Genomic DNA, 27,281 nt, shown 5'->3' on the forward strand with positions numbered 1-27,281 from the left:
AACAATAAGGAATGTGAAAGTAATCGAGCTAAATCAGCACAGACTTTGAAATGGACTCTGCAGAAATTTAGGTGCTGAAGGACTACAGATGCCACAATATGGCAGCCAAGAAGCGTGCACACATTTTATTAAGGTGTGTTCCCTTATCGTTCTGGGCGAGGGGAAAAAGATTTTTGTTCTCAGTTAACACCTGAAACATGCAGAAGATTTTTTGCATATGCAAATAATAGTCCTAAGTCTTGTTTGAGGCTCCTGTTTAATAATGGATGTGCCTTGACACAGCTGGTGATAACATCATGTCCACCTTGTTCGCTACAAGTGGGGTGACAAGTTGAAATGTATTTAAGTGAATGTGGCACTGGAAAAATCAAGAATGCTCTACATTTGAAGAAAGCTAGCCCTGAATCTCCACGAGGCTGCATTTTGCGCTGTTTGTTGAAATTGCAAAACCATGAGAAAAGATGCCAACCAATGGTCGGTGTGGACAAATGGTCGGAGTACCAACTGGGATAGGGCTGGTAAAGCAATCTTTATATGATTGACACACCCAACTGAATTTTTATAAAACAAAAGGTTGCAAAGTTTAATTTTTAATGTCTAGATCTTTGTGGAGAGTGTCGGGAAGGTTTACTTTGTCAACAGCAGCGAGATTTAAGAGAGTACACACAGGCCACTATCTATATCCGAAAAGTAGTGGAGAGTATCAAGGTAAGACTACTTGTTTTATAAATGCTATTCATGTATAAATTTTATTTTAAAACGCAGCAATTAACATAAAGTATGATGTACCCTTGTATAATATCCCATTAAATCATCGCATTTTTTGTGTGATCATTTATCATGTATTGCTGCCATGCTGGTTTACATGTGGTTAGCAAGAAGGTTTAAAAATTGGATGAAGGGCCATGATATCTTCCCAAAAAAAGTAGACAGTCTGAGTTTTAGGAGGATTTTAGAATTCAGCAAACTAAAAAGTCAAAGCTCAGGATATCAGAATTAGAGTTAACTAGCCAGCGGGATAAAAACAGACTGCAGAAGATTTTATGGCTTTTTTTAAAAAAAATGTTAGCAAAGGTAAATTTAAGCCTCTTTGAGGCAGTGCCAGGAAAAAAAATAAGTAGATGGCACAGATGTTACATATTTTGTGCTAGCCTTTGCACGAGGAAACACATAACATACTGAAATATGGCTGGGAAACCAAAAGTCTAATGAATGTGAGGTAAATAAAGAAATTAGCATTAAGGAATAAATAATACTGAAGAAATTAGTGGGACTTAGAGCTCAACTTCCAAAGCATGGTGACTCTGCTTGATTGTATTATGTATTTATAAATGCCCTGCGATGACATCCTTCATAAGAAAATAACATTTTCCCAATGGCACATGTTAAGTTAACTGGAGCATAGTTACCATTGTTTTTGTCACTTTGTGACTGTGGGTTACATTGACTGACAGTTTTCCAATCTTCCTGGATCTTTCCAGAATCTTAAGATCTTTATATCATTAATTTTTCCTTTGCATTTCCCCAATGCATCCACTATCTCTGTGATTATTTCCATTAATATCTCAGAATGCCCCATCAGTTTAGGGGGACTTGTCAGCCTACAGTCCCATTCATTTCCCTGGTACCTTTTTCTCTAATGATAGTTACAGTATTCATTTATCTCCCAACTTTTGGAACGTTATTAATGTCTTTTACTGTAGAGACTGATTGAAAGTATTTATTCAACTGCTCTCCCAATTTTTGATTCCTCATTATTATTTCCTCAGCCTCTCTCTCTCAGGGGCTTATGTTCACTTTGGTCTGTCTCTTCTTTTTCATATATTTAAAGAAACTGTTAGTCTGTTTTTGAATTATTTAGTAATTTACTTTTTTTTGTTTTAAAAATACTTTCTTATTCCTCTGACATCTTTGCTATATTGTATGTTTCTTTTCCTTCAAGTTGATACCAGCCTTAAGTTTTTAGCTATGATCACTTTATCCCTTTGCTAGAATCCTCCTTCCTCAGTACTATATATCTTTGCATAAAAAATTATCGTTGTTCCTCAGTCATCTTTTCTTTCCTTTCCTTTTAGTCCATGCCAGCCAACTCTACTCTCATTCCTTTATAATTACCCTTACTCAAATATAACATTGTTTCTAACAAGTTTCTTGCTCCCAAACTGAACGCTTAATTCAACCATGTTATGGTCACTGTTTCCTAGGAGATCTTTTATTCAGAAATTATTTATTAAATTTGTCTCATTACACTTGCCAGATCAAAAATAGCCTGACCTCTGGCTGGACTCTCAACAAATATTCTAGGAACTTGTTCCAAATACACTGTATGAATTCTTTCTCGTGGCTATCATTGCCAATTTGAATTTCTCAGTCTGTTTGAAGATTAAAGTCAAGTATGACTAATGATGACTGTGTGTTTTGCATGTCCTCATTATCACCTGATTAATTCTCTGTCTTGTGGTATAATTAATGCTAAGGGCCTGTATACAACGCTCCTCAATATCATCATGCCCCTATTATTTCTTAAAGCCACCCATGTGGATTCTACGTCTTCCTGTCCCAAGATCACACGTCCACCTCCTCATTCTCTAACAAAGCAACCCAGCTCCTTTTCTTTCCTGGATTAGTGGTGCTGGAAGAGCACAGCAGTTCAGGCAGCATCCAACGAGCAGATGCTGCCTGAACTGCTATGCTCTTCCAGCACCACTAATCCAGTATTTGATTTTCAGCATCTGCAGTCATTGTTTTTACCTCCTTTTCTTTCCTGCCTGTCTTTTCAGAAAGTCAAATTCTCTTGAATATTTAGGGTTAATTTAGCTAACTTTGGTCACCTTGTAACCATATTTCCATAATGGCTCTAAGATCATAACCATTAACCTATATTTGTGCTGTTTTAATTTTGTTCTGAATACTAGGTGCATTCAAGTAAAGAACCACTAATTTTGTCTTTTTGCCACTTTTTACCTCCTTTGACCCTATGCTGCTTTTTTAAAGTTTATACACATTGACCTTTCCTGTAAGACTCTGGCTATCTTTACCTAAATAGCTATCCTGCAACACTGCTGTATCTTTTGCAGTGTATCCCCTCAACCAGAACTCATTAGGAGCAGGAATAGGCAATTCAGCCTCTCAAACTTGTTGTTCCAGTCTATGAGATCATAGCTGATCTATGACAGAACTCAGATATATCTATCTTTTGGTGCATATCCACACTAATCTTTGAGGCACACATTTAACTCCTTCATTTCATTTACCTTATGCCAGTTTGCCCATGTCTCAGGGAGCAATTCTGAAGTTGTTACCTTGGGGTTCTGCTAATTAGTGGAACTCCTAACTGCTTAGTCTTTCAGCAGAATCTCCTAAACTTACCTGAGGATTACATTTCCTGTACAGATTAAAGATGTAGTTTTTAAAAAGTTTTTAATAACTTGGACTCCTTTCATGATATACTTGGAATTGTGGTTGTAAAATGGAGTTAATAGAATGAAAGACTGTAAATTAGTTTACATTGTAATATGTATTCAGTGTAAACTAATGTTACTTTGCGGAAGTATAGCTGTGTTTGCCTTGATAAAAGCTGATTATTCTGTATATTACACGATCAATCCTTTATTTCTCAGGTGATGAAAGAAGGTGCACCAGAGCTAAATTTAAGTGGTTCAGAGGCAGAGGAGGAGAGAGAGGAATGCAAAGTAGAAGGAGAGAAGGATCCTGACTTTAACCAGGTAGTATGTTGTTTCCTTTTATTTAAAAGATACCTTGCAAATGAGTGGTCGGAAGGAGTCTTGTAACAGTGTAATTTATTTTTGAATTAACAGTATTATGGTAAAGCATTTAGCTGGAGCATTGGAGGGACAGTTTGAGATTGCCTCGACTGCCTTATATAACCTTTGTTGCAACTGAAGCCAACTTACTTTTTGTTGATATCTAGTTATGTTGTGTTACATGACTGAGGTCAGATTATTTTGGTTGCACTGTTCATTTATGCCATTTTTGCAGATATTAGAATTTGTCTCTTATGCCACTGGCAATTTGCATGTGGTCTTCAAGCACCTTCCAATTTTTCTGAATAAACTGGTGCACTCCTAATAAGAGGTCAGTTAGCATTGTTGCACAGTTTGTCCAAACTACTATGTTTACCTCCATCTCATGACTGGCTGTGGGAGTCAGTGCCTCTGGGCATGAAAATAAATTAATGCTGGAATTTCAAGTTGACAACTGAACATGGTGTTACAGCCACTCACAGCAGCCCCTTCAGAGTAACCTGATTCTAGTTGGCATTGGGCAAGGTCCACTCACCACACCAATTGTGATTCAGTATTAAGTGTTGATGAGCCATTAGATTAGATTACTTTCAGTGTGGAAACAGGCCCTTCGGCCCAACAAGTCCACACCGCCCTGCCGAAGCGTAACCCACCCATACCCCTACATCTACATCTACCCCTTACCTAACACTACGGGCAATTTAGCATGGCCAATTCACTTGACCTGCACATCTTTGGACTGTGGGAGGAAACCGGAGCACCCGGAGGAAACCCACGCAGACACTGGGAGAACGTGCAAACTCCACACAGAGAGTCGCCTGAGGCATACAGTCATCTAAGCAAGTTCTTTATGTTCCTGTGATGTGCTGAACAATTCAGCTCAATGATACTCTATAGACCTGCAGTCTATTCTCATCTCTGCATAAGTTTGCAGAGTTAACTCTTGCTGATGATGTTGTAGCCCCTGCTTCCTCCAACATGTTAAGGAGTGGAAAACAGGATGCTGCACAAAGAACATCTGTTCTCAACAGATCAAATTTTTAAAAAATTCAAATTTGGAAATCTGATTCAAAAACAGAAAATGTCAGCTGATCAGTCAGCACTTGTGAACATCAATGAAGTTTCAGATATAATTGTTCATCAGGACCTTTGAAAGTATTACAAGTAAACAATTTTTCTAAAGGAAGTAACAAATGAGGTGTAGGCAAAACTTTGTATGAATTCTAGATGTAAGGCAGCTAATCCATGAGCATCTTGTTTCGTATTTATAATGAATTAAATAATGATGTAATTTGTAGTCTGTAAACTTAAAATGTCCTCCATGTTCCATGCTAATTCAGTGCAGAAGTTAATAGATCAAGTTTCTCCACTTTGTGGTCAAAAGCAAAAGTAGATGTCAAACCTTCTGCTTTCAGAGTAATGGAGCGAAACGACGGAAGCTGACACACCCTTGTATTGGTGGTGGTAACAGCAGCACGTACTATAAACAGGGAATTCGACGTAGCACACGGCATAGAGTTCGTGGAGAAAAGGAGCTCATCGTGTCAGCGAATCAGACTCTCAAAGAGTTGAAAATTCAGGTAAATTATTGTTTTAGGCAAATTACACCTTCATTTCAATTACATTTTCTGTTTATGCAACTATCAGATCTGTTACTGATATTTGTTTTGTGGAGTAAATGTAGAACTATTGAAGTTAACTATTGTAAATGAAAATACAGCTGGGGGAAAAAGCCATTCAGGTATGTTGAAAAAAAGTCCACTTAATGACATTTCTATCTATCAAAGTAAGCAGTTTATTGGATCAATTATTTCATCTGAAAAATTTGGAGTTACACATACTTTTATTTTACTGTCATTGTGTTTTTAGGGGGTGGCAAAGCAGAATTAATAGCTGTCACCATACAGAAAGGTTCAGTATTGTAAACAGGGAATTCACTCAATATAACTAAAAATAAAATTCAGTTTGTGAATTTTCTGAATCCTGTGCAGGTTAGTGGTATTATTGGGAGCAACTTCATTCTCACTGCACTTGAAGGCTGACAGGGATGATTGAATCATTGAATGCCTTTGACAGTCAAGAAACAGTTGTTTTCTGTGTGCCAACACAGTCTGTGCTAAAAGAATACCTCCATACTGAGCTAGAACTTAATCCGCTATCTTAAGGATGAAAAGGTGCACACACCTTGACATGTTTTTACTTTTGTGTATGGCCTGATAAACTGATGGATGCATCAGTGGTATGTGCTTTCTGGTAAAATAATTGCTGCTGATGTCCCAATTCCTGAAGCAAAGGTGTCACGTAAAGTATGATAATGTTAGGAATTAAATTTTGGAGGCATAATCGTAAACTATCGAAGTTATGCACAGAAAACCCGTTATGTCTGTGTGGCTGAAAGAAGGGGAAAATGAGGTTGACTGCCGCCCCCCCCCCCCCCCCCCTCCATTTCAAATCCCATGTTTCAGCACCTAGCCTGCAGGTCACAGCATGTCAGGTTCAAACCCACGTTCCTTTTAAACAAGTTGATGGTGTTTTCCTCCACTATCAAACTAGTAGCAAAATCCAAATACTCATTGCCTTTGGGTAAAACATTTTTACCTCATGTCCTTTCTAATGTTTTTACAATCAACTTAAATTTGTGCCTTGTAGTAACTGACATCTCATCGAGGGGAAACAGATCTTATCTGTGTCCCCTATCTCGGCCCCTCAAAATTGTGTACACCTCAATTACAGCCCCTTCTGTTCCAATGTGTAGACTTCGCCCATGACCACTTCATTTGAGAAGGACAAGGGCAGTAAATACATGGGAACACCACCACCTTTTAAATTCCCCACCAAGCCACTCACCATCCTGACTTGGAAATATATCACCATTCCTTCATTGTTGCTGGGTCAAAATGCTGGAACTTTCTCCCTAAGTGCTAGCATTGTGGGTCCACCTTCTCAAAGGGCAACTAGGGCAGGCAATAAATGATGGTCTGGCCAATGATGCATATCTCCCACTAAGTAAATTTTTAAAAATTCCAAACTTAATTCATAGCTGCCATTTCAGGACTTGGAAATATTCTGTAACTCCCTTTTGTATTCTCTCTAGAGTAATTATGCCCTTCCTTTAATGTGATAACAGAACTGTCCAGCTGTGGTCTAATCAGTGTCCAATATATTTCTAGCATTACATTCCTGCTTTTGTATTCAACACTTAACCCAATAAAGGAAAACATTGTATTTGTCTCTTCACCTTCTCTATCTGTCATCACCTTTTGAGGACGGTGCTCATATACTCTAAGGTACTCATATACTCTGCACTTCCTCTCCCCTTCTCATTACACTCCCATTTATAGTGAGATGCTTTCCTTTCACAAAAGCATCTGTCTAACATTACCCATTGTTCCTATCATTGAACCAGTTTTGGATTCAACATGTCAAATGCTCCTATATTCCAAAGGTCTTTACTGACCAGTCTGTCCTGTGGAACTTGTCAGATTCCATTCTAAAATCTGTGTAGACAATATCCATTCCACTTGGCTCTTTAATCCTCATTGTTATTTCCTTAAAAAAGCCAATAAAGTTAGTAAGACACAACCTTCAATAAAACCATATTCTCTATTCCTGATTAATCTTTGCCTTTTTAACATCATAGTTTATCATCATAGAATCCCTACAGTGTGGAAACATGCCATTTGGCCCAACAAGTCCACACCGACCCTCTGAAGAGCATTCCACCTAGACCTAGTCCCCTACATTTCCCCTAACTAATGCACCTAACAAGACTTCATAATTTATTCTAATAATACGATTTTGGAGAAGATCAGGTTGTAAGCTGGTAGATTTGTTCTCAGACGTTTCGTCACCATGCTAGGTAACATCAGTGAGCCTCCAATGAAGCATTGGTGTTCTGTCTCGCTTGCTATTTGTGTTTTGGTCTGTTTCTGAGAGGTTGGTAAATGGGGTCAAAATCAATATGCATGTTAATGAAGCTCCAGTTTGAATGCTAACCCTCCTGGAATGCCCATGCATGCCTTTGTTGAGCCTGTCCCATGACGGATGTATTCTCGGAGTATGCTCCTCCATCAAGTCAGACTGATCAGCCTATAATTATTTTACCTATATCCCAGTCTCTTTTAAAGCAACGATGCAGCATTTATTGATCTCCAATACTCTGGTCTTCACCTGTATCTAGTGAGGATTGAAAAGTGATCTTTGCAGCAACCTCTCAGCTCCCTGGCCTCTTTTAACCGCCTGGAATATAACTCCACTTTCAACTATGTCAATACCGTCAGTAATTCTGCACGCATTATGCTTATTCTATTTAATATTTCACACACTTTATTTAGAACGCCTGCATCAACCATTTCCTTTGTGAATTCAGGGATAAAATACTCATTACGAACCATGTCTACATTACCTGTGTCCATGGAGTCCACCCTTGATTTTCTGTTGCTCTCAATGTACTAATGTAACGTCTTTGGGTTTTCTTTGATTTTTTTTTGTTTATGCGCATAGTTTCTCATAACCTCTCTTTTTCCTAATTTGTTTTATTGCTTCCTTCCTGTACTTTCTGTATCTCAGTAGCCTTTTGTACTGACTAAAATAGTTCTCTTGAATACAGATCAAGAATTTTATACTCTCTACACTCTTCACATTTGTTTTGTGTCCCAGTTGCAGTACCTGCCACATCTAGTTGTCAGTTCCAGCCGTCCGTTGTAGTGGTCGGTATATTGGGTCCAGGTCGATGTACCTGGACCCAATATACCAGCCACTGCAGCAGACAGCTGGAACTGACAACTGGAAGTGGCAGGTACAAATCACTATAAATGCTGGAGGAAACATCACAGAAGCGCTTCACAGGAGGCTCCCAAGCACTGAGGATGTCACCTAGACAGGGGACGAAACGTCTGCAACACAAATTCCCAGCTCAGCGAACAGAACCACAACAACGATCACCCGAACTACAAATCTTCTCTCAAACTTTGAATTTGCCTTCATATTGGTTAATTTCTGTCTTCCCTGATTTGGTGTCACTGAGTAAATTATCAAGCAATTTGTACACTTATTTACACAAGGGGAGATATTGGGTCCTATCCTTACAATGACGGTGATCAGATTATTTACATCACAAATTCCTTATTTCAAATTGTTCTTTACTTTCACCTCTTCTACAGATCATGCATGCCTTTTCTGTTGCACCATTTGATCAAAATTTGTCACTGGAAGGACGGATGCTAACTGATGACACTGCAACACTGGGAAATCTGGGAATTATCCCAGAATCAGTCATTCTGTTAAAGGTATTTTTTATTCAATAATTGGCTATTTTGGTACTATGGGTATTAATTGCTTTTTGTTGTTAAAACTATGATTTAGTGGTAATGTATTAATAAATATGGAATCAAATTTTATTTTTCTTTCTGACTAGTGGTGGTTTCACCTCAAATTGAATTTCAGAGATTTATTTCTCAATGTGTGTTAAATTTATATTCTATTACATTTTGGTCTTCTAGTCATCCACCTGTGTCCAGGTTTTGTTTCAAAACACCCTCCATCATTCAGGATTTAATACCGCAAGTAACCAGATGATTTTAAAAAATTTAAATTATTAAAGGCAGTATGTTGGCAGCATTTTGCACTATCTTTGACCCTGAAATCTTTCTTTAGATTAAAACCACAAACAAGGCTGCAAAAATTGAATATTGTGGAATCATAGAATTTGCTGCCAATAGAGGGTTATTAAGGCCATAATTCTAGCCCTTCTACTACCTACCACAACCCAATTGCCCTGTCTTTCCCTTATCCATTTGTATTTATCCATCTCTAATCTTCTAATTCATTTTTGAATTATTATAATCCCTGTCTCAATTGCTACTTGTAGTAAATGTGTGCCTTACGAAATGATTCTTCAAACTTCCCTCTTTAATTTGACTTGATGTCCTCTTGTACTGACTTACCAACCAGCAGAAGCAGTATATGAAGTTCATTGCCACAGAAGGCTGTGGAGGCCAGGTCCTTGAGTATATTCAAGATTGAAATAGATAGGTTCTTGAAGATCAAGGTTTACAAGGAGAAAGTAGGAGAATGGGGTTGAGAAACCTTTCAGCCATGACTGACTGAATTTCAGAGCAGACTCAATGGGATAAATGGCCTAATTTCTGCTCCTTTGTCTTATGGTCTATAGCAATTAATGATAATTAAACTTTGATGTGAAATATTTCATTGGTGTCCACCTTCACCTGTATTTCGTCTTACATAACCATTTCACTCAATTGTATAATTCTAGTGATTCTATACTTTTTCCAAAGTTCATAGTATATTCATACAACGTCAAACCTAGCAAAGTACCAAATATAGACTTTATCTTATATCTATATAAATAAGACTTAGCCATAAAACAAATCTCTCTACACTATCAAACCTTTCCTCAGCAGTGTTAAGGAAAGGGAATATATGATGAACGGTAGGATCCTGGTGCAAGACCCAGTCCCTTAAGACATCAGGACAGATAGATAAATTAGTTAAGGGGACATATGGGTTGCCTGCCTTTATTACTGGAAGAACAGAGTTTAAGAGTAGGGAGGTTTGTGCTGGAACTGTGTAAAACATTGATTCAGCCACAGCCAGAGTATTGTGTGTCGTTCTGGATTCCACATTTCGAGGATATGATAGGACTGGAGAGGATGCAGAGGAGAGTCACCAGGATGTCTATGCTTGAGAGTTTCAGTTGTGGGAGAGATTAGACAGACTGGGGTTGTTTTTCTTTGGAGGAGAGGAGACTGAATTGGTGATTGAGATGTACAAGGAAAATTATCCCTTTGGTGGAGGGACCATGGGGCAAAGATTTACAGAAAAGGGCAGGAAATTTAGAAAGGTGGTGAGAAGTTTTGTTTTTTTACCCAGAGGGTGGTGAGAATCTGGAACTCTGCTTTTAAAAGTAGGAGAGGCAGAAAATCTCAACATTTCAGAAATATTTAGATGTGTACTTTTGATGCCAAGGCATACAGTGCTATGTTCCAAGTGCTGCAAAATAGGACTTGAATAGTTCGATCATTGAGTGTTCATTGGCCAAAAACAATGGGCCGTTTTCTATGATGGTAGATCTCTATGACCCTATGACATCCAAGTGTTGAATTATTTAATTTTTTTTTAAATGTACAATTCACATTTTTTGTAATACATCATCTGCCCATTCTGTTAATCTACATGTTCCTATTCTTTCTAACGTATAATTAGCCATAGCTTTAACTTAGTATGTTGGGGTTCTGTTCGCCGAGCTGGGAATTTGTGTTGCAGACGTTTTGTCCCCTGTCTCGGTGACATCCTCAGTGCTTGGGAGCCTCCTGTGAAGCACCTTCTGTGATGTTTCCTCCGCCATTTATAGTGGTTTGTCTCTGCTGCTTCCAGTTGTCAGTTCCAGCCGTCTGCTGCAGTGACCGGTATATTGGGTACAGGTGTTTGTTGTTTGTTGATAGAATCTGTGGTAGAGTGCCATGCCTCTAGGAATTCGCTGGCTGTTCTGTTTGGTTTGTCCTACAATAGTAGTGTTGTCCCAGCCGACCTCATGTTGCTTGTCATCCGCGTGTGTGGCTACTAAGGATAGCTGGTCGTGTCGTTTCATGGCTAGTTCATGTTCGTGGATATGGGTTGTTAGCTGTCTTCCTGTTTGTCCTATGTAGTGTTTTGTGCAGTCCTTGCATGGGATTTTGTACACTGTTGGTTTTGCTCATGCTGGGTCTCTGGTCCTTCGTTCTGGTGAGTTGTTGTCCGAGAGTAGCTGTTGGTTTGTGTGCTGTTATGAGTCCTAGTGGTCGCAGTAGTCTGGCTGTCAGTTCAGAAACGTTCTTGATGATTACTACGACCACTAGGACTCATAACAGCACACAAACCAACAGCTACTCTCAGACAACAATTCACCAGGACAAAGGACCCGAGACCCAGCATGAGCAAAACCAACGTAGTGTACAAAATCCCATGCAAGGACTGCACAAAACACTACATAGGGCAAACAGGAAGACCGCTAACGACCCGTATCCATGAACACCAACTAGCCACGAAACGACACGACCAGCTATCCTTAGTAGCCACACACGCGGATGACAAGTTACATGAGTTCGGCTGGAACAACACTACTATTGTAGGACAAGCCAAACGGAGAACAGCCAGCGAATTCCTAGAGGCATGGCACTCATCCATAGACTCTATCAACAAACACATCGACCTCGACCTAATATACCGGCCTCTGCAGCAGACGGCTGGAACTGACAACCGGAAGTGGCAGAGACAAACCACTATAAATGCTGGAGGAAACATCACAGAAGCACTTCACAGGAGGCTCCCAAGCACTGAGGATGTCACCTAGACAGGGGACGAAACGTCTGCAACACAAATTCCCAGCTCGGCGAACAGAACCACAACAACGAGCACCCGAGCTACAAATCTTCTCACAAACTTTAATTTAGTATTGCTATCAGACATTGCGACAGTATCTGTACTAAAAAGAATTATACATGTAGCTGACAAGAGTTCCAACTCAGATCCTGGGTAAGCTGTGGCAGTCATATCTGAAATCATCCTTATTTTATCCCAATTGTTGCTGCTCTGCGTTATATCTCTGAGGAGTCACTTTCTTCTATATACAAGTGCAATAATTTTTATAAACTTCCTAACCTAACATTCCCAGTGATAACTAGTTTCATCCTGTACTGTAGAGTCCAGGGGGTTAACCACAAACCAGGTAAAACTAACTAGTTTACAATGTCCTGTTTGAAGCCAGCTGTACAAAAATATGTTTTTTGTACCATTAATAATTTGTATACAAGTTTCTTTCATTTTGAATCCTTATGAAAATCTCAGCAGATTTGATTTGGTCAGATTTCTTTGATCATTAAAAATGTGATATGTGCAAGCAGTTAAATTCTCTTTCTTTATTTTTTGTACTTAAGGCTGATGAACCAATTGCTGATTATACAGCAATGGATGATATAATGCAAGGTAGGAAATTTTGAAGGTTTTCTTGAATTAATGTAAATTTATAAATTCTATTACAAATTACTGCTGAACAATCTACCTTGATATGTGGTCTGTAATTATTTTGATTTTTACCCATAAAAGGTGGAAATTTTGAACATCTAAAGAAGTGAAGAATGCAAAGATAATTTCATGTTTTATAGTTGATAAAGTTTGGTTAAAAAGAAGGACTGCAGATGCTGGAAACCAGAGTCTAGATTAGAGTGGTGCTGGGAAAGCACAGCAGTTCAGGCAGCATTTGAGGAGCAGGAAAATTGACGTTTCGGGTAAAAGCCCTTCATCAGGAATAGAGGCAGAGAGCCTGCAGGGTGGAGAGATAAATGAGAGGAGGGTGGGGCATTGATAAAGTTTGGTCATTGAATGATTTCTGTTCCAAATCTGACATTGAAAAGTTTTTTAATCACGCAATTAACTTTTCTCTTTTCCCAGTATGTATGCCTGAAGAGGGTTTTAAAGGTGAGTCTTCAGTTTTTTTTTTCAGATATGTTTTGTGGCTTACAGAAGTCTGCTATGTTACCTGGGTCCTTTATCATTTTAGATAGCAATGTACCAGAAGGCAGCAGACCAGGTTATAAATGTCAATATACAGGAGTATCACCTGGACAGGTTTTGGGATTGCCACTTCAAGTATAACTATACCAAGTAAAGCATAAATAGAAGCAGGAGTTGACTACACACCCCTCGACCTCTTCCATTCTTCTTATCATCGTGGTAGGTTTGATCGACTGTACTTTCCTGTTTGCTCTCCTGTAACCCTAAAGCTTTCTTTTTATACACTCGTGGGACATGGGTGTCACTGGTGGCCAGCGTTTATTGAATGTTCCCAGCTGCCCTTGAGAAGGTTGTGGTCAGCTGCCTCATGAACCACTGCAGTCCACGTCCTTTCGGTAGACATACAATGCCCTCAGGAGGGGAATTCCAGGATTTTGACCGAGTGACAGTGAAGGAACAGCAATTTATTTCCAAGTCAGGATGGTGAGTGACTTAGAGGGGATCTTGCAGATGGTGGTGTTGCCAAGTATTTACTGCCTTTGTCCTTTGAGATGGAAATGATTGTAGATTTGGAAAGTGGTGCCCAAGGATATTTTGTGAATTTCTGCACTGCATCTTGAGTTCATACTGCTGCTACTGAGCATTGATGCAGTGGGTGTGGACATGTGCCAATCAAGCAGGCTTATTTGTTCTGGGCAGTGTCAAGATTCTTGAGTGTTGTTGACGCTGCACTCATCCAGGCAAGTAGGGAGTATTTCATCACATTCCTGACTTGTGCCTTGTGGACAGGCTTCGGGGAGTCAGGAGTGAGTGTTCCTCGCCTCTTACCTGCTCTGGTAGCCACTCTGTTTATGTGGTGACTCCAATTGTGTTTCTGGTCAGTGGTAACTACCAGGATATTCTGAGTGGCGGATTGACTGATGGTATCAACGTTGAATGTTAAAAGGCAGTGGTTACAATTGTCTCTTATTGGACATAGTAATCGCCTGCATTTTTGTGGCAAGAATGTTATTTGTCACTTGTCAGCTCAAGTCTTGATATTGTCCAGATCTTGGACTGCTTCAGTGTCTGAGGAGTGGTGAATGGTACAGAACATTGCACAATCATCAGAGAAATCACCACTTCTGACCTTATGATGGAGGGAAGGTCATTGAAGCACCTGAAAATGGTTATGCTGTGGACACTACCCTGAGGAACTTCTGCTGAAATGACTGACCTCCAGCAACCACAAATATCTTCCAAAGTAGCAGGTATGACTTCAACCAGCAGAGAGTTTATCCCTGATTCCCACGCACTCCAGTTCTGAGGGGCTCCTTGATGCCAAACTCGGGTCAAATGCAGCCTTGATGTCAAGGGCTGTCACTCTCACCTCGCCTCTGGAATTCAGCTGTTTTGTCCATGTTTGAACCAAGGTTGTAATGAGATCAGGAGCTGAATGGCTCTAACAGAACCCAAACTGGGTGTCACTGCGCAGGTTATTGCTGAACAGGTGCTGCTTGATAGCACTGATAACACCTTCCATCACTTTACTGAATGATGGAGAGTAGATTGATGGGGCAGTAATTAGCAAAATTGGATTGTCCTGCTCTGTGTACAGGACATACTCTGCATTTTCCACATTGCCGGGTGGATGCTAGTGTTGTAACTGTACTGGAACAACTTGGCTAGGGGAGTCGCAAATTCTGGAGCACAAGTCTTCAGCATTATTGTGGGGATGTTGTCAGGTCCAATAGCCTTTGGAGTATCTACTGCCTCCAACTATTTCTTGAATGGAATTGCTGAAGACTGGTGTCTTTAATGCTGGGGATCACTGGAGGAAAAGGTGAGGACTGCAGATGCTGGAGATCAGAGCTGAAAATGTGTTGCTGGAAAAGCGCAGCAGGTTAGGCAGCATCCAAGGAACAGGAGAATCGACGTTTCGGGCATAAGCCCTTCTTCAGGAATGAGGAAAGTGTGTCCAGCAGACTAAGATAAAAGGTAGGGAGGAGGGACTTGGGGGAGGGGCGTTGGAAATGCGATAGGTGGAAGGTGGTCAAGGTGAGGGTGATAGGCCGGAGTGGGGTGGGGGCGGAGAGGTCAGGAAGAAGCCTGCAGGTTAGGAAGGCGGTGCTCAGTTTGAGGGATTTGACTGAGACAAGGTGGGGGGGAGGGGAAATGAGGAAACTGGAGAAATCTGAGTTCATCCCTTGTGGTTGGAGGGTTCCTAGGCGGAAGATGAGGCGCTCTTCCTCCAGCTGTCGTGTTGCTATGGTCTGGCGATGGAAGAGTCCAAGGACCTGCATGTCCTTAGTGGAGTGGGAGGGGGAGTCGAAGTGTTGAGCTACGGAGTGGTTGGGTTGGCTGGTCCGGGTGTCCCAGAGGTGTTCTCTGAAACGTTCCGCAAGTAGGCGGCCTGTCTCCCCAATATAGAGGAGGCCACATCGGGTGCAGTGGATGCAATATATGATGTGTGTGGAGGTGCAGGTGAATTTCTGGTGGATATGGAAGTATCCCTTGGGGCCTTGGAGGGAGGTAAGGGGGGAGGTGTGGGCACAAGTTTTGCATTTCTTGCGGTTGCAGGGGAAGGTGCCGGGAGTGGAGGTTGGGTTGGTGGGGGGTGTGGACCTGACGAGGGAGTCACGGAGGGAGTGGTCTTTTCGGAACGCTGATAGGGGAGGGAAGGGAAATATATCCCTGGTGGTGGGGTCCGTTTGGAGGTGGACCCCACCACCAGGGATATATTTCCCTTCCCTAGCAGCGTTCTGAAAAGACCACTCCCTCGTCAGGTCCACACCCCCCACCAACCCAACCTCCACTCCCGGCACCTTCCCCTGCAACCGCAAGAAATGCAAAACTTGCTCCCACACCTTCACCCCCCACCTCCCCTCCCTTACTTCCCTCCAAGGCCCCAAGGGATACTTCCATATCTGTCACAAATTCACCTGCACCTCCACACACATCATCTATTGCATCCACTGCACCCGATGTGGCCTCCTCTATATTGGGGAGACAGGCCGCCTACTTGCGGAACGTTTCAGAGAACACTTCCTGGGACACCCGGATCAACCAACCCAACCACCCCGTGGCTCAACACTTCAACTCCCCCTCCCACTCCACCAAGGACATGCAGGTCCTTGGACTCCATCACCAGACCATAGCAACACGACAGCTGGAGGAAGAGCGCCTCATCTTCCACCTAGGAACCCTCCAACCACAAGGGATGAATTCCGATTTCTCCAGTTTCTTCATTTCCCTCCCCCCACCTCGTCTCAGTCCCAACCCTCGGACTCAGCACCACCTTCCTAACCTGCAATCTTCTTCCTGACCTCTCCGCCCCCACCCCACTCCGGCCTATCACCCTCACCTTGACCTCCTTCCACCTATCGCATTTCCAACATCCCTCCTCCCTACCTTTTATCTTAGCCTGCTGGACACACTTTCCTCATTCCTGAAGAAGGGCTGATGCCCAAAACGTCGATTCTCCTGATCACTGAAGGAAGCAGAGATGAATAAGCCACTTGGAACTTGTGGCTGAAGTTTGCTGTAAATGCTTCAGCCTTATCTTTTGCACTGATGGGCTCGTCCATCATTGTGGATGGGTGCATTTGTGGAGTTGCCGTCTCCAGTGAGTTATTTAATTGTGTGCCACCATTCATGACTGTATGGGACAGGACTGCAGAGCTTACATCTGATCCATTATTGGTTGTGGAATCAATCAGTTTCGTCTTTCACTTGCTGCTTGTGCTGTTTAGCACACAAGTAGCCTTGATTGGTAGCTTCACCAGGTTAACACCTGATTTTTAATGTATGCCTGGTGCTGCTCCTGGAGTATGCTCTCGCACTCTCAATTGAACCAGGGGTTGATCCCCTAAGTTGATGGTAATGGTTGACTGGGGAATATGCCATTCAAGAGTTTGCAGATTGTGCTGGAGCACAGTTCTGCTGTTGATTGCCCACAGCACCACATAAATGCCCTATCTTGTGTTGCTAGATCTGTTCAAAGTCTGATCCATTTAGCAATGTGATAGTGCCACACCGAACGATGGAGGGTAGTGTTAATGTGAGGGCAGGACTTTGTCTCCACCAGGGCTGTGCAGTAGTCACTCTTATTGATACTGTCATTGACATGCATCATGGCAGATTAGTAAGGATAAAATAGAGTATGTTTTTCCCTTGCTGGTTACCACAGACCCAGTCCAGCAGCCATGTCCTTTTAGGACCAAACTGGCTCGATCAGCATTGCTGCTACCGAACCATTTTTGGTGGACATTGAAATCCCTCACCAAGGGTACATTTTGTGCCCTTGTCACCCTCAGTGTTTCCTCTAAGTGTGAACACTGTGTTGTTTGTCAGCCAAGGGAGGGCAGTATGTGGTAATCAGGAAGTTTCCTTGCTCCTGCTTAACCCGAAGCCATAAGATTCCATGGATCACAGAGTCAAATGTGTAGGACTCCTAGAGCAACTCTCTCCTAACTGTATAATTACTGTGCCACCACCTCTTCTGGGGCTTTGTCAGGTTTGGATTCTAAGAGTATGACTGTCAGGCTGTTGTTTTACCAGTCTAAAACGGTTCTCCCAATTTGTACTAAACCCCCAGATGTTAGTAAGGTGGATTTTGCAGGGTCAACAGGACTGTTTCTGCCGTTGTCCTTTCAGGTGCCTAGGTCAATGCCTGGTTGTCAATCTGGTTTCATTTCTTTGTTGAGACTTAATAGCAATTGGCACAATTCTGTGGCTTTTTCAGCCCTTTGACAGCAGTTGAGGGTGAACAACATTTCTGAGAGTTTAGAGTCACATATAGGCCAGACCATGTGAGGATGGCAGATTTCCTTCCCTGAAGGACATCAGTGAGTCAGTGGGGTTTTCTGACTATCAGCAATGGTTTCATGGTTATCAGTAGATTCTTAATTACAGAATTTTAAAATTGAATTCAGATGCCACCATCTGCTGTGGTGAGATTCAAACCTGAGTCCCCCAGAACATGAGCTGAGTTTCTGGATTAATAGTCTAGCTATAATACCACTGCACCTCCCCTCGTTGAAGAGTCTGTCCATCTCATTCTCCGATTATATTTCATGGTTCCATTTCCATGCTCTCTGAGGTAGAAATTCCAAGACGTGACCAGTCTCAAAAAAAAAGTTTCATTGTCACCTTAAATGGGTGACCCCTTGACCTGAAACTAGGCTCCAAATACCTGATTGCCCCATGAGGGGTGATATCCTGTTCAGAATCTAGCCCATCAAATCTACTCAATCTTAATTTACAATCTGATAACCTCTCATTCTTTTAAACTCCAGTGAGTATAGATCAACCTGCTCAACATCCGTGTCAGAACACCCTTCTTCCCAGGAATTAACGTTGTGAAGCAGTTCAACACAGGTATATCCTTCCTTCAATAGGAGACCAAAAGTGTACACAATCCTCCAGTGGTGGCCTCATCAGCACTACATATAGCATTTGCAAAAGTTCTACATCAGTATGTCTGGTTCCTGATATCATTATGCTAGTATTGAGTTTTGATCCCTTTGATATGAATATGACTGAGATGATTTTCCAATGGAGCTTATGACCGAGACAGCCCGCCACTTCGCTGGCTTTGTTTGTACGAATATTTATAAACTGAACTACTGAGCCATTGATTGCATTATCTGGCTGGTCACAGCGAATGAGTAATCAGCCTTTGGTTCTTGTTGCAGGTACTGGTCTACTGGGCCACTGAGCCACTGAGCAAATGAAAATTGCTGTGGACAGCTGAGTGAAAAGTTATGCAATAAGGAAGGACAAAGGTGAAGTTGCTCAAACATTGCACCAAGCATACAGGACATGCATTGACTTGGTTTATACTTTTAAAAAGAAAGGACCAGTCTTAAAGTTTGCTTGTATCTCCTGCCTTTTTATGCAAAAATGCACAGTGTCTTGAATTCAGTTGATGGAGCAATAGAGGAAAGTAAACCCGTTTCGATGCTGCCTTGGCATTTCAGAGTGACCAGATCATTGGTGTTGAGAGAGAAAATCCCCTTCGATTCACTGTGTCTAAAAATGTATTTGAAGCCAGAATAGTGTCTTGATGCCTGTTCTGATCAAGCTGTTTGATGTAAAGTTTCTTCCTTGAACACGCTCAACTGTTGGCAAGTTGCTATTTACCATGAGGCCAATAATTAACTTTTTCTCCTGTGATGTCATCACACACTTAAAAGTTGATTTTTGCTTAGAATGACACATCAACCTAACTGTCAATATGTGTTAATACTGAGTTATATAAATTGTTTAACACATCAAATTAACAAGTCACTACTGCATTTCAAAATGTAAAATATGCAAGAACAAAATGAACAAATTTAATGTTCTATGAGTATCCTTGTTCAGGTTGTTCCTTGCAACTTGTAAACTGTGTACACAGTGAAATAGTTGCCTGCATTAATTACATTAATGTTTCCTGATATATCCGAGTAATATTGTACTAGGACCACTGAAGTGCTGTAAATAAATGCAATGCTTCTTGATTTAATACATTTTACTGTTTTGTTTTTTGATACGGCCTTTTGCTTGGAAGAAAATTGAAAGTGTGCTGAAATAGGTTTTTCCAAATCCTGTTAAAAGGGTTGTGCAAATTGCGTTTGTTGTAGAAATGCTGTGGTAAAAATGCTATCTTGATAAATCTACTAGAATTGTTATATTGCTTATCTTTACTGTACCAAATAAAAGAGCAGATGGTTATAGAAAATGAGGTGTTTTTTTAAGATGAGAGGCTTGAAGGTGCTCAACACATCACAGCCTGGATCAATCTGTGTGTATATTTTGCAAAACAGAAGATTGTCTGTGATGAATAAATATTAATTACGACAACCATCGTAATTGCTGCTTATGATATAGTTTCATACCATATCATAAAATGCCATTGAGATTTAAATCTCAATCATCAGTGAAGTCAAAACTTAATCTACTTATGGACTGGAAAAAGATTGCTGTGCAAAGGTAACTTTGAGGAGTTTATAGAATATTTTCAAGTTAACTCCTCAGTTCTGGAGCAGTTTGACAGAGAGAGAAGTGAGTCCAAAACAATTTCTTTACATTTCAATAAGGACAATTGTGAGGGAATCAATGAAGAACTGGCTAAAATGAAATGGCATGTTTAGTTGAAGGTTAAAATGCAGAGGTAGTGATTTTAAAGGGATATTTTAGAATACACTGAGTAGCTGCCTTCCAATGACACAAATTCCAAGGGATCATCCTTCTTTCTTTCCCCCCCCCCCCCCCCCCCCCCCCCCCCAATATGTATTTAACTAGAAATAAAGATAGTATCAAACTTAAAAAGCATGTAGTTATGTAATGGTAGGTCAGTTTGGACAGAATATAAAAATACAGCAAAAAAGATTTTAAAATTAATGGGCAAAAATTAGTGAAAAAGCTAGCTAGAAATAGAAGAACAGAAATTGAGTTTCTATTATTATTTAAACTATTACATGGGATCCAAACCTATGCCCCCAGAGCATTAACCTGGGGGTCTAGATTACTCCTTCAGTAACATAACATCCATACCACTGCCTTCCTAGCTGAAGGTCTGGAGTCAAATGTCAGCCAGGTGTCAAGGATAATAGATTTCATGTTATGAAGGACATTAGTAAACCAGATTAAGATAATCCTATGGTTTCATGATCACTATGATCAAGACACACATTTTGTCCACATTTCAGAATTAAACTCTAGTTCCTTTAAGCTTCTGTGATTTAGATTAGATTACTTACAGTGTGGAAACAGGCCCTTCGGCCCAACAAGTCCACACCGACCCGCCGAAGCACAACCCACCCATTCCCCTACATTTACCCCTTTACCTAACACTATGGGCAATTTAGCATGGCCAATTCACCTGGCCTGCACATCTTTGGACTGTGGGAGGAAACCGGAGCACCCGGAGGAAACCCACGCAGACACGGGGAGAATGTGCAAACTCCACACAGACAGTCGCCTGAGGCAAGAATTGAACCTGGGTCTCTGGCACTGTGAGGCAGCAGTGCTAACCACTGTGCCACCGTGCCGCCCATTTACATCTCTGGAGAGCATTTGTCAAAGCCTCTGCTTCTTCCTCTCATGACATTATCACTTACTGCTATAAGCTTGAAGCTTGTCCAATCACATGTAGGCTTTTGGAGAACCCTGAACATGGAAATCCAAGTGACAGTGTCTGGAGCCATTTCTCAGCTGTACTCTGTAGCGATCAGCGCTGCAGGTCCTATATTACCAGAGCAAAACTTTACCAATAAATGTGCTCAAATCTCTTGAACACTTTTGCCTTTTTATATCAAATAAGTTTCTATTTGTATAGCATGATAATTGATTGCAGTTGGCTCAGGAGAGGTTGAAGTATATTTTTGGACTGTACTTAGTTTAGACATTTAGATGCTTAACTTTGTGAATATGTAAAGACCAAGAATTTGTGACTGTGTATGAGGACACACTGGTCTCGTTGCACCTTTCCCAACCTATTGCCATTCAGGTAATCTGCCTACCTGTTTTTGCTACCAAACTGGATCATCTCTCACTTATCTGCATTGTATTACTGTTGTGTGTGTGCCCACTTAATTTGTCCACATCTCACACAAGTGCCTCCCACAGCAAACACTCCCACCCAACCTTGCGTCATGTGCAAACTTGGAGATATGACCTGTAGTTTCCTCATGTAAATGTATATTGTGAATAAGTTGGTGTCAAAGTCATGGTTCTGATAACTTTCAAGAGCCACAGATATCTAAGATAGGTAATCATTTATAAGTAATTTTAAGGTAGCTTATTAAAAAGCGACAGCTTAGATATTGATGCATTAGCTACTTGTGGCAATTAAGACTAGTTCACTGACACTTGGAGGATGACACCAAGTATGTTGACCTGAAGAGCTTGCAATAACAACTTTGTGATCTTTCACCAAAATGGGAGAGCACTCTTTCCCCCAGTCATCTTCCAGGACCACTTTCCACCTGAAGAATCCAGCAAACAGCTGAGCACTGTCCCCTGTCTCTGAACACACGTTCCTATTGTTTATTTATGGGTATTTCTATTTCCCCCTGTATCAATCCCCTTGTTTGAACATCTGTAACCAATGAGTACAGGATAGGTACCAAGATGTCAGAGAGGCTCTGTTAGCACAATGGCAGTGTCAAATTTCTGAGCCAGCAGGCTTAAGTTCAAATCCCACCTGCTCTAGAGGTATATCTAAACCGGTTGATCAGTATTATCTATCCAAGATGATTACCTCTCCCTGCAGTCCATAGCTGAGCTTGAGGTTAGTTTTACTTCACATTGAGCTTATTTCCTCGTCCTTTACAAACATAAACGACTCCTTTGCATAAATGAAGTGTATATAAGACACACTGATATTAGGTCAGGAATGCAAAGGAACCTCTATTATCCAGCATTCGATTATCCAAATTTCCATTATCCAGACAAGATCACAAGGTCCTGATGCTTGTCTAAACTGTGGAATCCAGCATTCGATTATCCAAACAAAATACTGCCCACCTGTGTCATTCGGATAATTGAGGTTCCTCTGTATATTGAACTCTGTACTGGGAAGGCAATCTTTGTGGCCTTTATCCCCACCTTGTCTTGGTCTATGACTGCTTAAAATTGCTTAACTTCCTTTTTTCTGGAAAAGTATAATGTTGGCCAGCTAATTCCAATGGTATGGGCTGGTGAAGCCTGGAACAGGACAGTAGCAGCAGAGAAGGAAAAGTTGGATTGTCTTTAAGTTATCTTTCTTTAACTTTTATTCTATTTGAAGTTAATGAGAATGGTGCCAATGTATGGCAACAGTATAAACTTTCACTATATTATATTGAATACATCTGACAATAAATGATTCAATTCAATAGAGCTCTATGCTATCCTAAAAAAAATTGAGGGTTTATATTTCTTAGATGCTGTTGCCATTTATCAGTACCTTTTGGTCTATATTTTGATTTCTAATTTGTCTCATTTTCACCTTCTCCCGTATATCCATTAGCCATTTGTCATTTAATTTCCATCCTAACACTGACTACTTTTTGTTCTTTGCTCCCCACCCCTTAACTATATTTAATTTAAATCTGCTACATTTCTAACTTCATCCTCAAACTTTAATTCTGTTTCTCCTCAAGTGCCAGACCAATTGAGTATTTCCTGTTTTTTTTTTTTGCTTTTCAGATTTGCAGCATCTGCAGTAATTTTGCAAGTGTTTCTGCCTATGTACATTATTTCTCGTACCTCTGAACAACCCTAGATATATCACTGTCCCCTCACGTGGCAATAAATAACATGAGAAGAATATGCTGAACAACAGTTTGTAACTCTGGGGAAATCTCTGTTCAGTGCTGTGGAAATTCCTGGACTAAGTCTACCAAATAGGAAACTGACACCCGAGATGTGTTTCACTGGAGCCTATTGTATGTTCATGTATATGTGCTGGTGAAGATGTGCTTAATATTCAGTGAAAAAAGAACATAAATGATTGTCCTGACATTTATACCATAAACCAAACAAATAATATTTTCTATCATTTTAGTTAATGTGGTGCGTCATGTCCCATAACTTGTACCTTTTTATAAATTGCTTTCATCTAACAGAAGTTCAACATAATTAAAATGTTAAGCTAACATTATTAAGTACTTTAAAAATGTGTAATCAGAGTCATTGACTGTCTTGTGATTTTCTAAATCATAAAAGGCATAATCGGCTGAATTGCTCAATCGGATCACTGGTAGCCAACCCGTAAACAACACCCAAAATACAAATCAAATAGTTTTCTTGATGATTCATCTTGGAAACCATGAGATTATCATTAGTGGTGGATTTTGTTTTACTGTGTTGCAAAACAGCATAACCAGTCCTTTAGGCTTCAAAACACAGTAATTAAATACTCAAGTTGACTCCCAGTGGTATTAGCACCCTCTAAGGGAGATACACTCTCTCTCTGATGGTGAAGAGAGCTACCCAGATAGATGACTGTTGGATGAGGGTGGTGCTGTTGAAGGTTGTGTACAGGTCAAGAAGGAGAATGAGGAAAAGCTTACAGATATTATACTCACATAAGATGTCAAAACAAAGGGGCATAATCTTAGATGTGGGGCTGTATATGAATGAAATTAGAAAATTATCACAAAGGATAGCAAAAATCATGAACTCAAGGGGTGTATTGTCACATGATTATATACTGGACAATAAGTGTCAACTGATGCTTATAGGGCCTGTAGTATGGGTTAGGATTGGTCATTGGTTTAAAATAGGACAGTCAGCCCCTCAAATGAGTCCTGCCTCTATTCACTGCTCTGTAATCTGACTCCATGTACTTTAAAAACATCTGAGAGTCTTTAACAAAGCATTCAGAAAGGGAAAAGTTAAAAATGTTGATATAATGTTTTTAAATAATACACAGCTCAGGGATGCATCTGACTTGCCACAAAAGATGTCAAAACCTTGCCCTAAGGCATTGGTTCCACCAATGAGTGAAAAGAAATGGAGTGTTGCAGTTATTTGCGCCCATTGTACAATCATAGTGCTGCAGATACAGAGATACACATGATATGTGGGGGGCGTCTCCAGTAAGAAAGACCAGAATGAGGTCAAAATTACAACATTGTATGTAAACACCTAGGGAATGATCAATAACCTTGATCTGTGAGTGCGAAGAAGTTAATGTGGTACAAGTTGAAACTTTGTGGCAAAAAATGAAGTATAAAATATTTCTGGGAGAGAAAGAAGAGGGAGATAGTATAGAGTAGATTACAGGTAATATAATGATGCTGGAGAAAGAGGATAACCTTGAGGAATTAAGGACAGAATCCATTTGATATAGGTATCACTGGCAAGGCCAGGATATGATGCACATCTCAAACTGCCCTTGGAAGGAGATGGTAAGCTACATTTTTTTTGTCATGTAGTCCTGCCAGCTGATGTGTGTGATTTTTGACTTTGTCCATCAATGGCGTTAGTTTTCAGCACAGAAAATGTGATTCTAACCCAAACTGGTAAGACTGGAGGCGTGTGACCAGCAGTGTGCCCTAAGGATCAATGCTGGGTCCACTGTCGTTCATTTATATAAATTATTTGAATGAGAATATAGGAGGATGGTAATTAAGTAATTAAAATTGGTGGTATAATGGACAGTGAAAATGATTGTCTAAAAATACAATGGGATCTTGACCAAATGGGCCAGTGGGCCGAGGAATGGCAAGTGAAGTTTAATTCAGATAAATGTGAGGTATTGCATTTTGATAAGACAAGCCAGGGCAGGACTTGCACAGTAATTGTTGTTGAATAGAGAGACCTAGGGGTGCAGGTGTATTGTTCTTTGACAGTGGTGTCACAGGTAAATGGGTGGAGAAGGAAGCATTCGGCATGCTTATTCTTCATAGGTCAGAGCACTGAGTACAGGAGTTGGGATGTCATGTTACAGCTATACAAGATATTAGTAATGCCACATTTGGAGTACTGCATACAATTTTGGTCACCCTACTATAGGAAGTGCTGCTCCTTTAACAAGGTTATTCTGTCCTTGGGTTTTTTTTCAGAAGGGTCATAAAGGCAGAGATTTCGATATGTCAGGAAATATTGGCTTGAGAAAGCTTTAATATTTTTTAAACATTTGTACAATGTAAGTAGAATGGCTAGTTCTCCCAGTTCAGGTTTTGGTTTGGTTTAGTTTTAGCAAGCTGTTTTTTTTTGTTGAGGCGGCTGGTTAATGAAACAGCTCCATGCTGATCTCCTCTCTCTCTCTCTCTCTCTCTCTCTCTCTCTCTCTCTCTCTCTCTCTCTCTCTCTCTCTCTCTGACATCTCTCCTGTAAGAACCTGTGTTTGACCTTACCTTTTTTGCCAAGGAGGTTTTTACGGGGACGTTGCAACTATTTGGAACAGCATCATTAAGCTGTGATAGAGTCAACTGGGTTTTCAAATAGTCATGTTATTCTAAATTTGGTTTGCATTTGTTAGTGTATAAATAAATTCTGTTTTGTTTAAAACTGAGTGGCTGGGCCAGCTGCATCCCTCCTGGAATATCCACTCTACACCTGCTTAATACAACTAGAAAAGTTAGGATCTCGCGCTACTGGCTTGAAATGTTTTGAGGGGGTCTGGCCTGGTCTGTAACAGATGGGAGGCTTTTTGTGGGATTTGTTCGACAGTTCTGATTTGGGATTAGGGTTATAGGAGGCAGCGAATGGTGGGTGTGAGTAACTTTTGTTCCAGGTGTTGAAGTTGGTTGGTTTAAACAGCGTTTGGTGTAGTAATGACTCTTTCAATCACTAAGAGTGTTCTGGGGGTGGAAGAAGTGACTTTGGGGCTTTATAAAAGATGTACAAGGCAAAGCTGCTGGAATTGGCAGTCAAGCTGGAGTTGGAGTTACCTTTGTCCTTACGAAAAGGAGAGATAATTACAGCAATAGCTCGACATTTAAATTTGCTGGGAACACCATCAGAATCTTTGGAGATGACTAAAGTTCAATAGAGAATGAAGCAGCTTGAGTAAGAGGCAAGAGAAAGAGAAAATGATTAATGATTAAGTAATGATTAAAGGCAGAGAAATGGAATAAAAGGCCTTAGCAGAACAAAAAAAAATCAAAATAACTTCATTAAAGGAGCAGCGTCATCACAGAAGGATGTTATTAAACTGGAAAAGGTGCATAATAGATTTACACACACGTTACCAAGACTGGAAGGTTTGAATTGTAAGGAGAGGCTGAATAGGCTAGGACTTCTTTTTCCTAGAGCATAGGAGGCTGAGGAGTGCCTTATAGAGGTTTAAAAAATCATGAGAGGCATAGATAAGGCGAAAAGCCAAGATCTTTTCAGTAGAGTCCAAAACTACAGGCATTGGCTTAAGGTGAGAGGGGAAAGATTTAAAGGGGACGTGAGGGGCAACTTTTTCACTAAGAGAGTAGTACGTGCATGGAATGAACGTGCAGAGGAAATGTTAGAGAGGGGTATAATAACATTTTAAAGACATTTGGACAAATAAGAAAAGTTTAGAGGGATAAAGTCAAATTTAGAAAAATGGGACTAGTT

General features: G+C 40.6%; 1 protein-coding gene across 2 annotated transcripts in view; it reads left to right on the forward strand.

The window, feature by feature from the left end:
• Positions 1-19,761, forward strand: part of usp48 (ubiquitin specific peptidase 48) — a 127,242-nt gene extending 107,481 nt beyond the window's left edge. For both annotated transcript variants that reach the window (XM_072586810.1, XM_072586809.1), the window contains exons 21-27: positions 602-708; positions 3,621-3,725; positions 5,180-5,344; positions 8,927-9,052; positions 12,698-12,746; positions 13,212-13,238; positions 18,950-19,761. In XM_072586810.1, the coding sequence (XP_072442911.1) occupies positions 602-708; positions 3,621-3,725; positions 5,180-5,344; positions 8,927-9,052; positions 12,698-12,746; positions 13,212-13,238; positions 18,950-18,972 (602 nt within the window). In that variant the 3' untranslated portion in view covers positions 18,973-19,761. The remainder of the gene's footprint in view (positions 1-601; positions 709-3,620; positions 3,726-5,179; positions 5,345-8,926; positions 9,053-12,697; positions 12,747-13,211; positions 13,239-18,949) is intronic.
• The last annotated feature ends 7,520 nt before the right edge of the window (positions 19,762-27,281 follow it).

Source organism: Chiloscyllium punctatum, chromosome 16 (assembly GCF_047496795.1).
Source record: "Chiloscyllium punctatum isolate Juve2018m chromosome 16, sChiPun1.3, whole genome shotgun sequence".
NCBI lineage: Eukaryota > Metazoa > Chordata > Chondrichthyes > Orectolobiformes > Hemiscylliidae > Chiloscyllium > Chiloscyllium punctatum.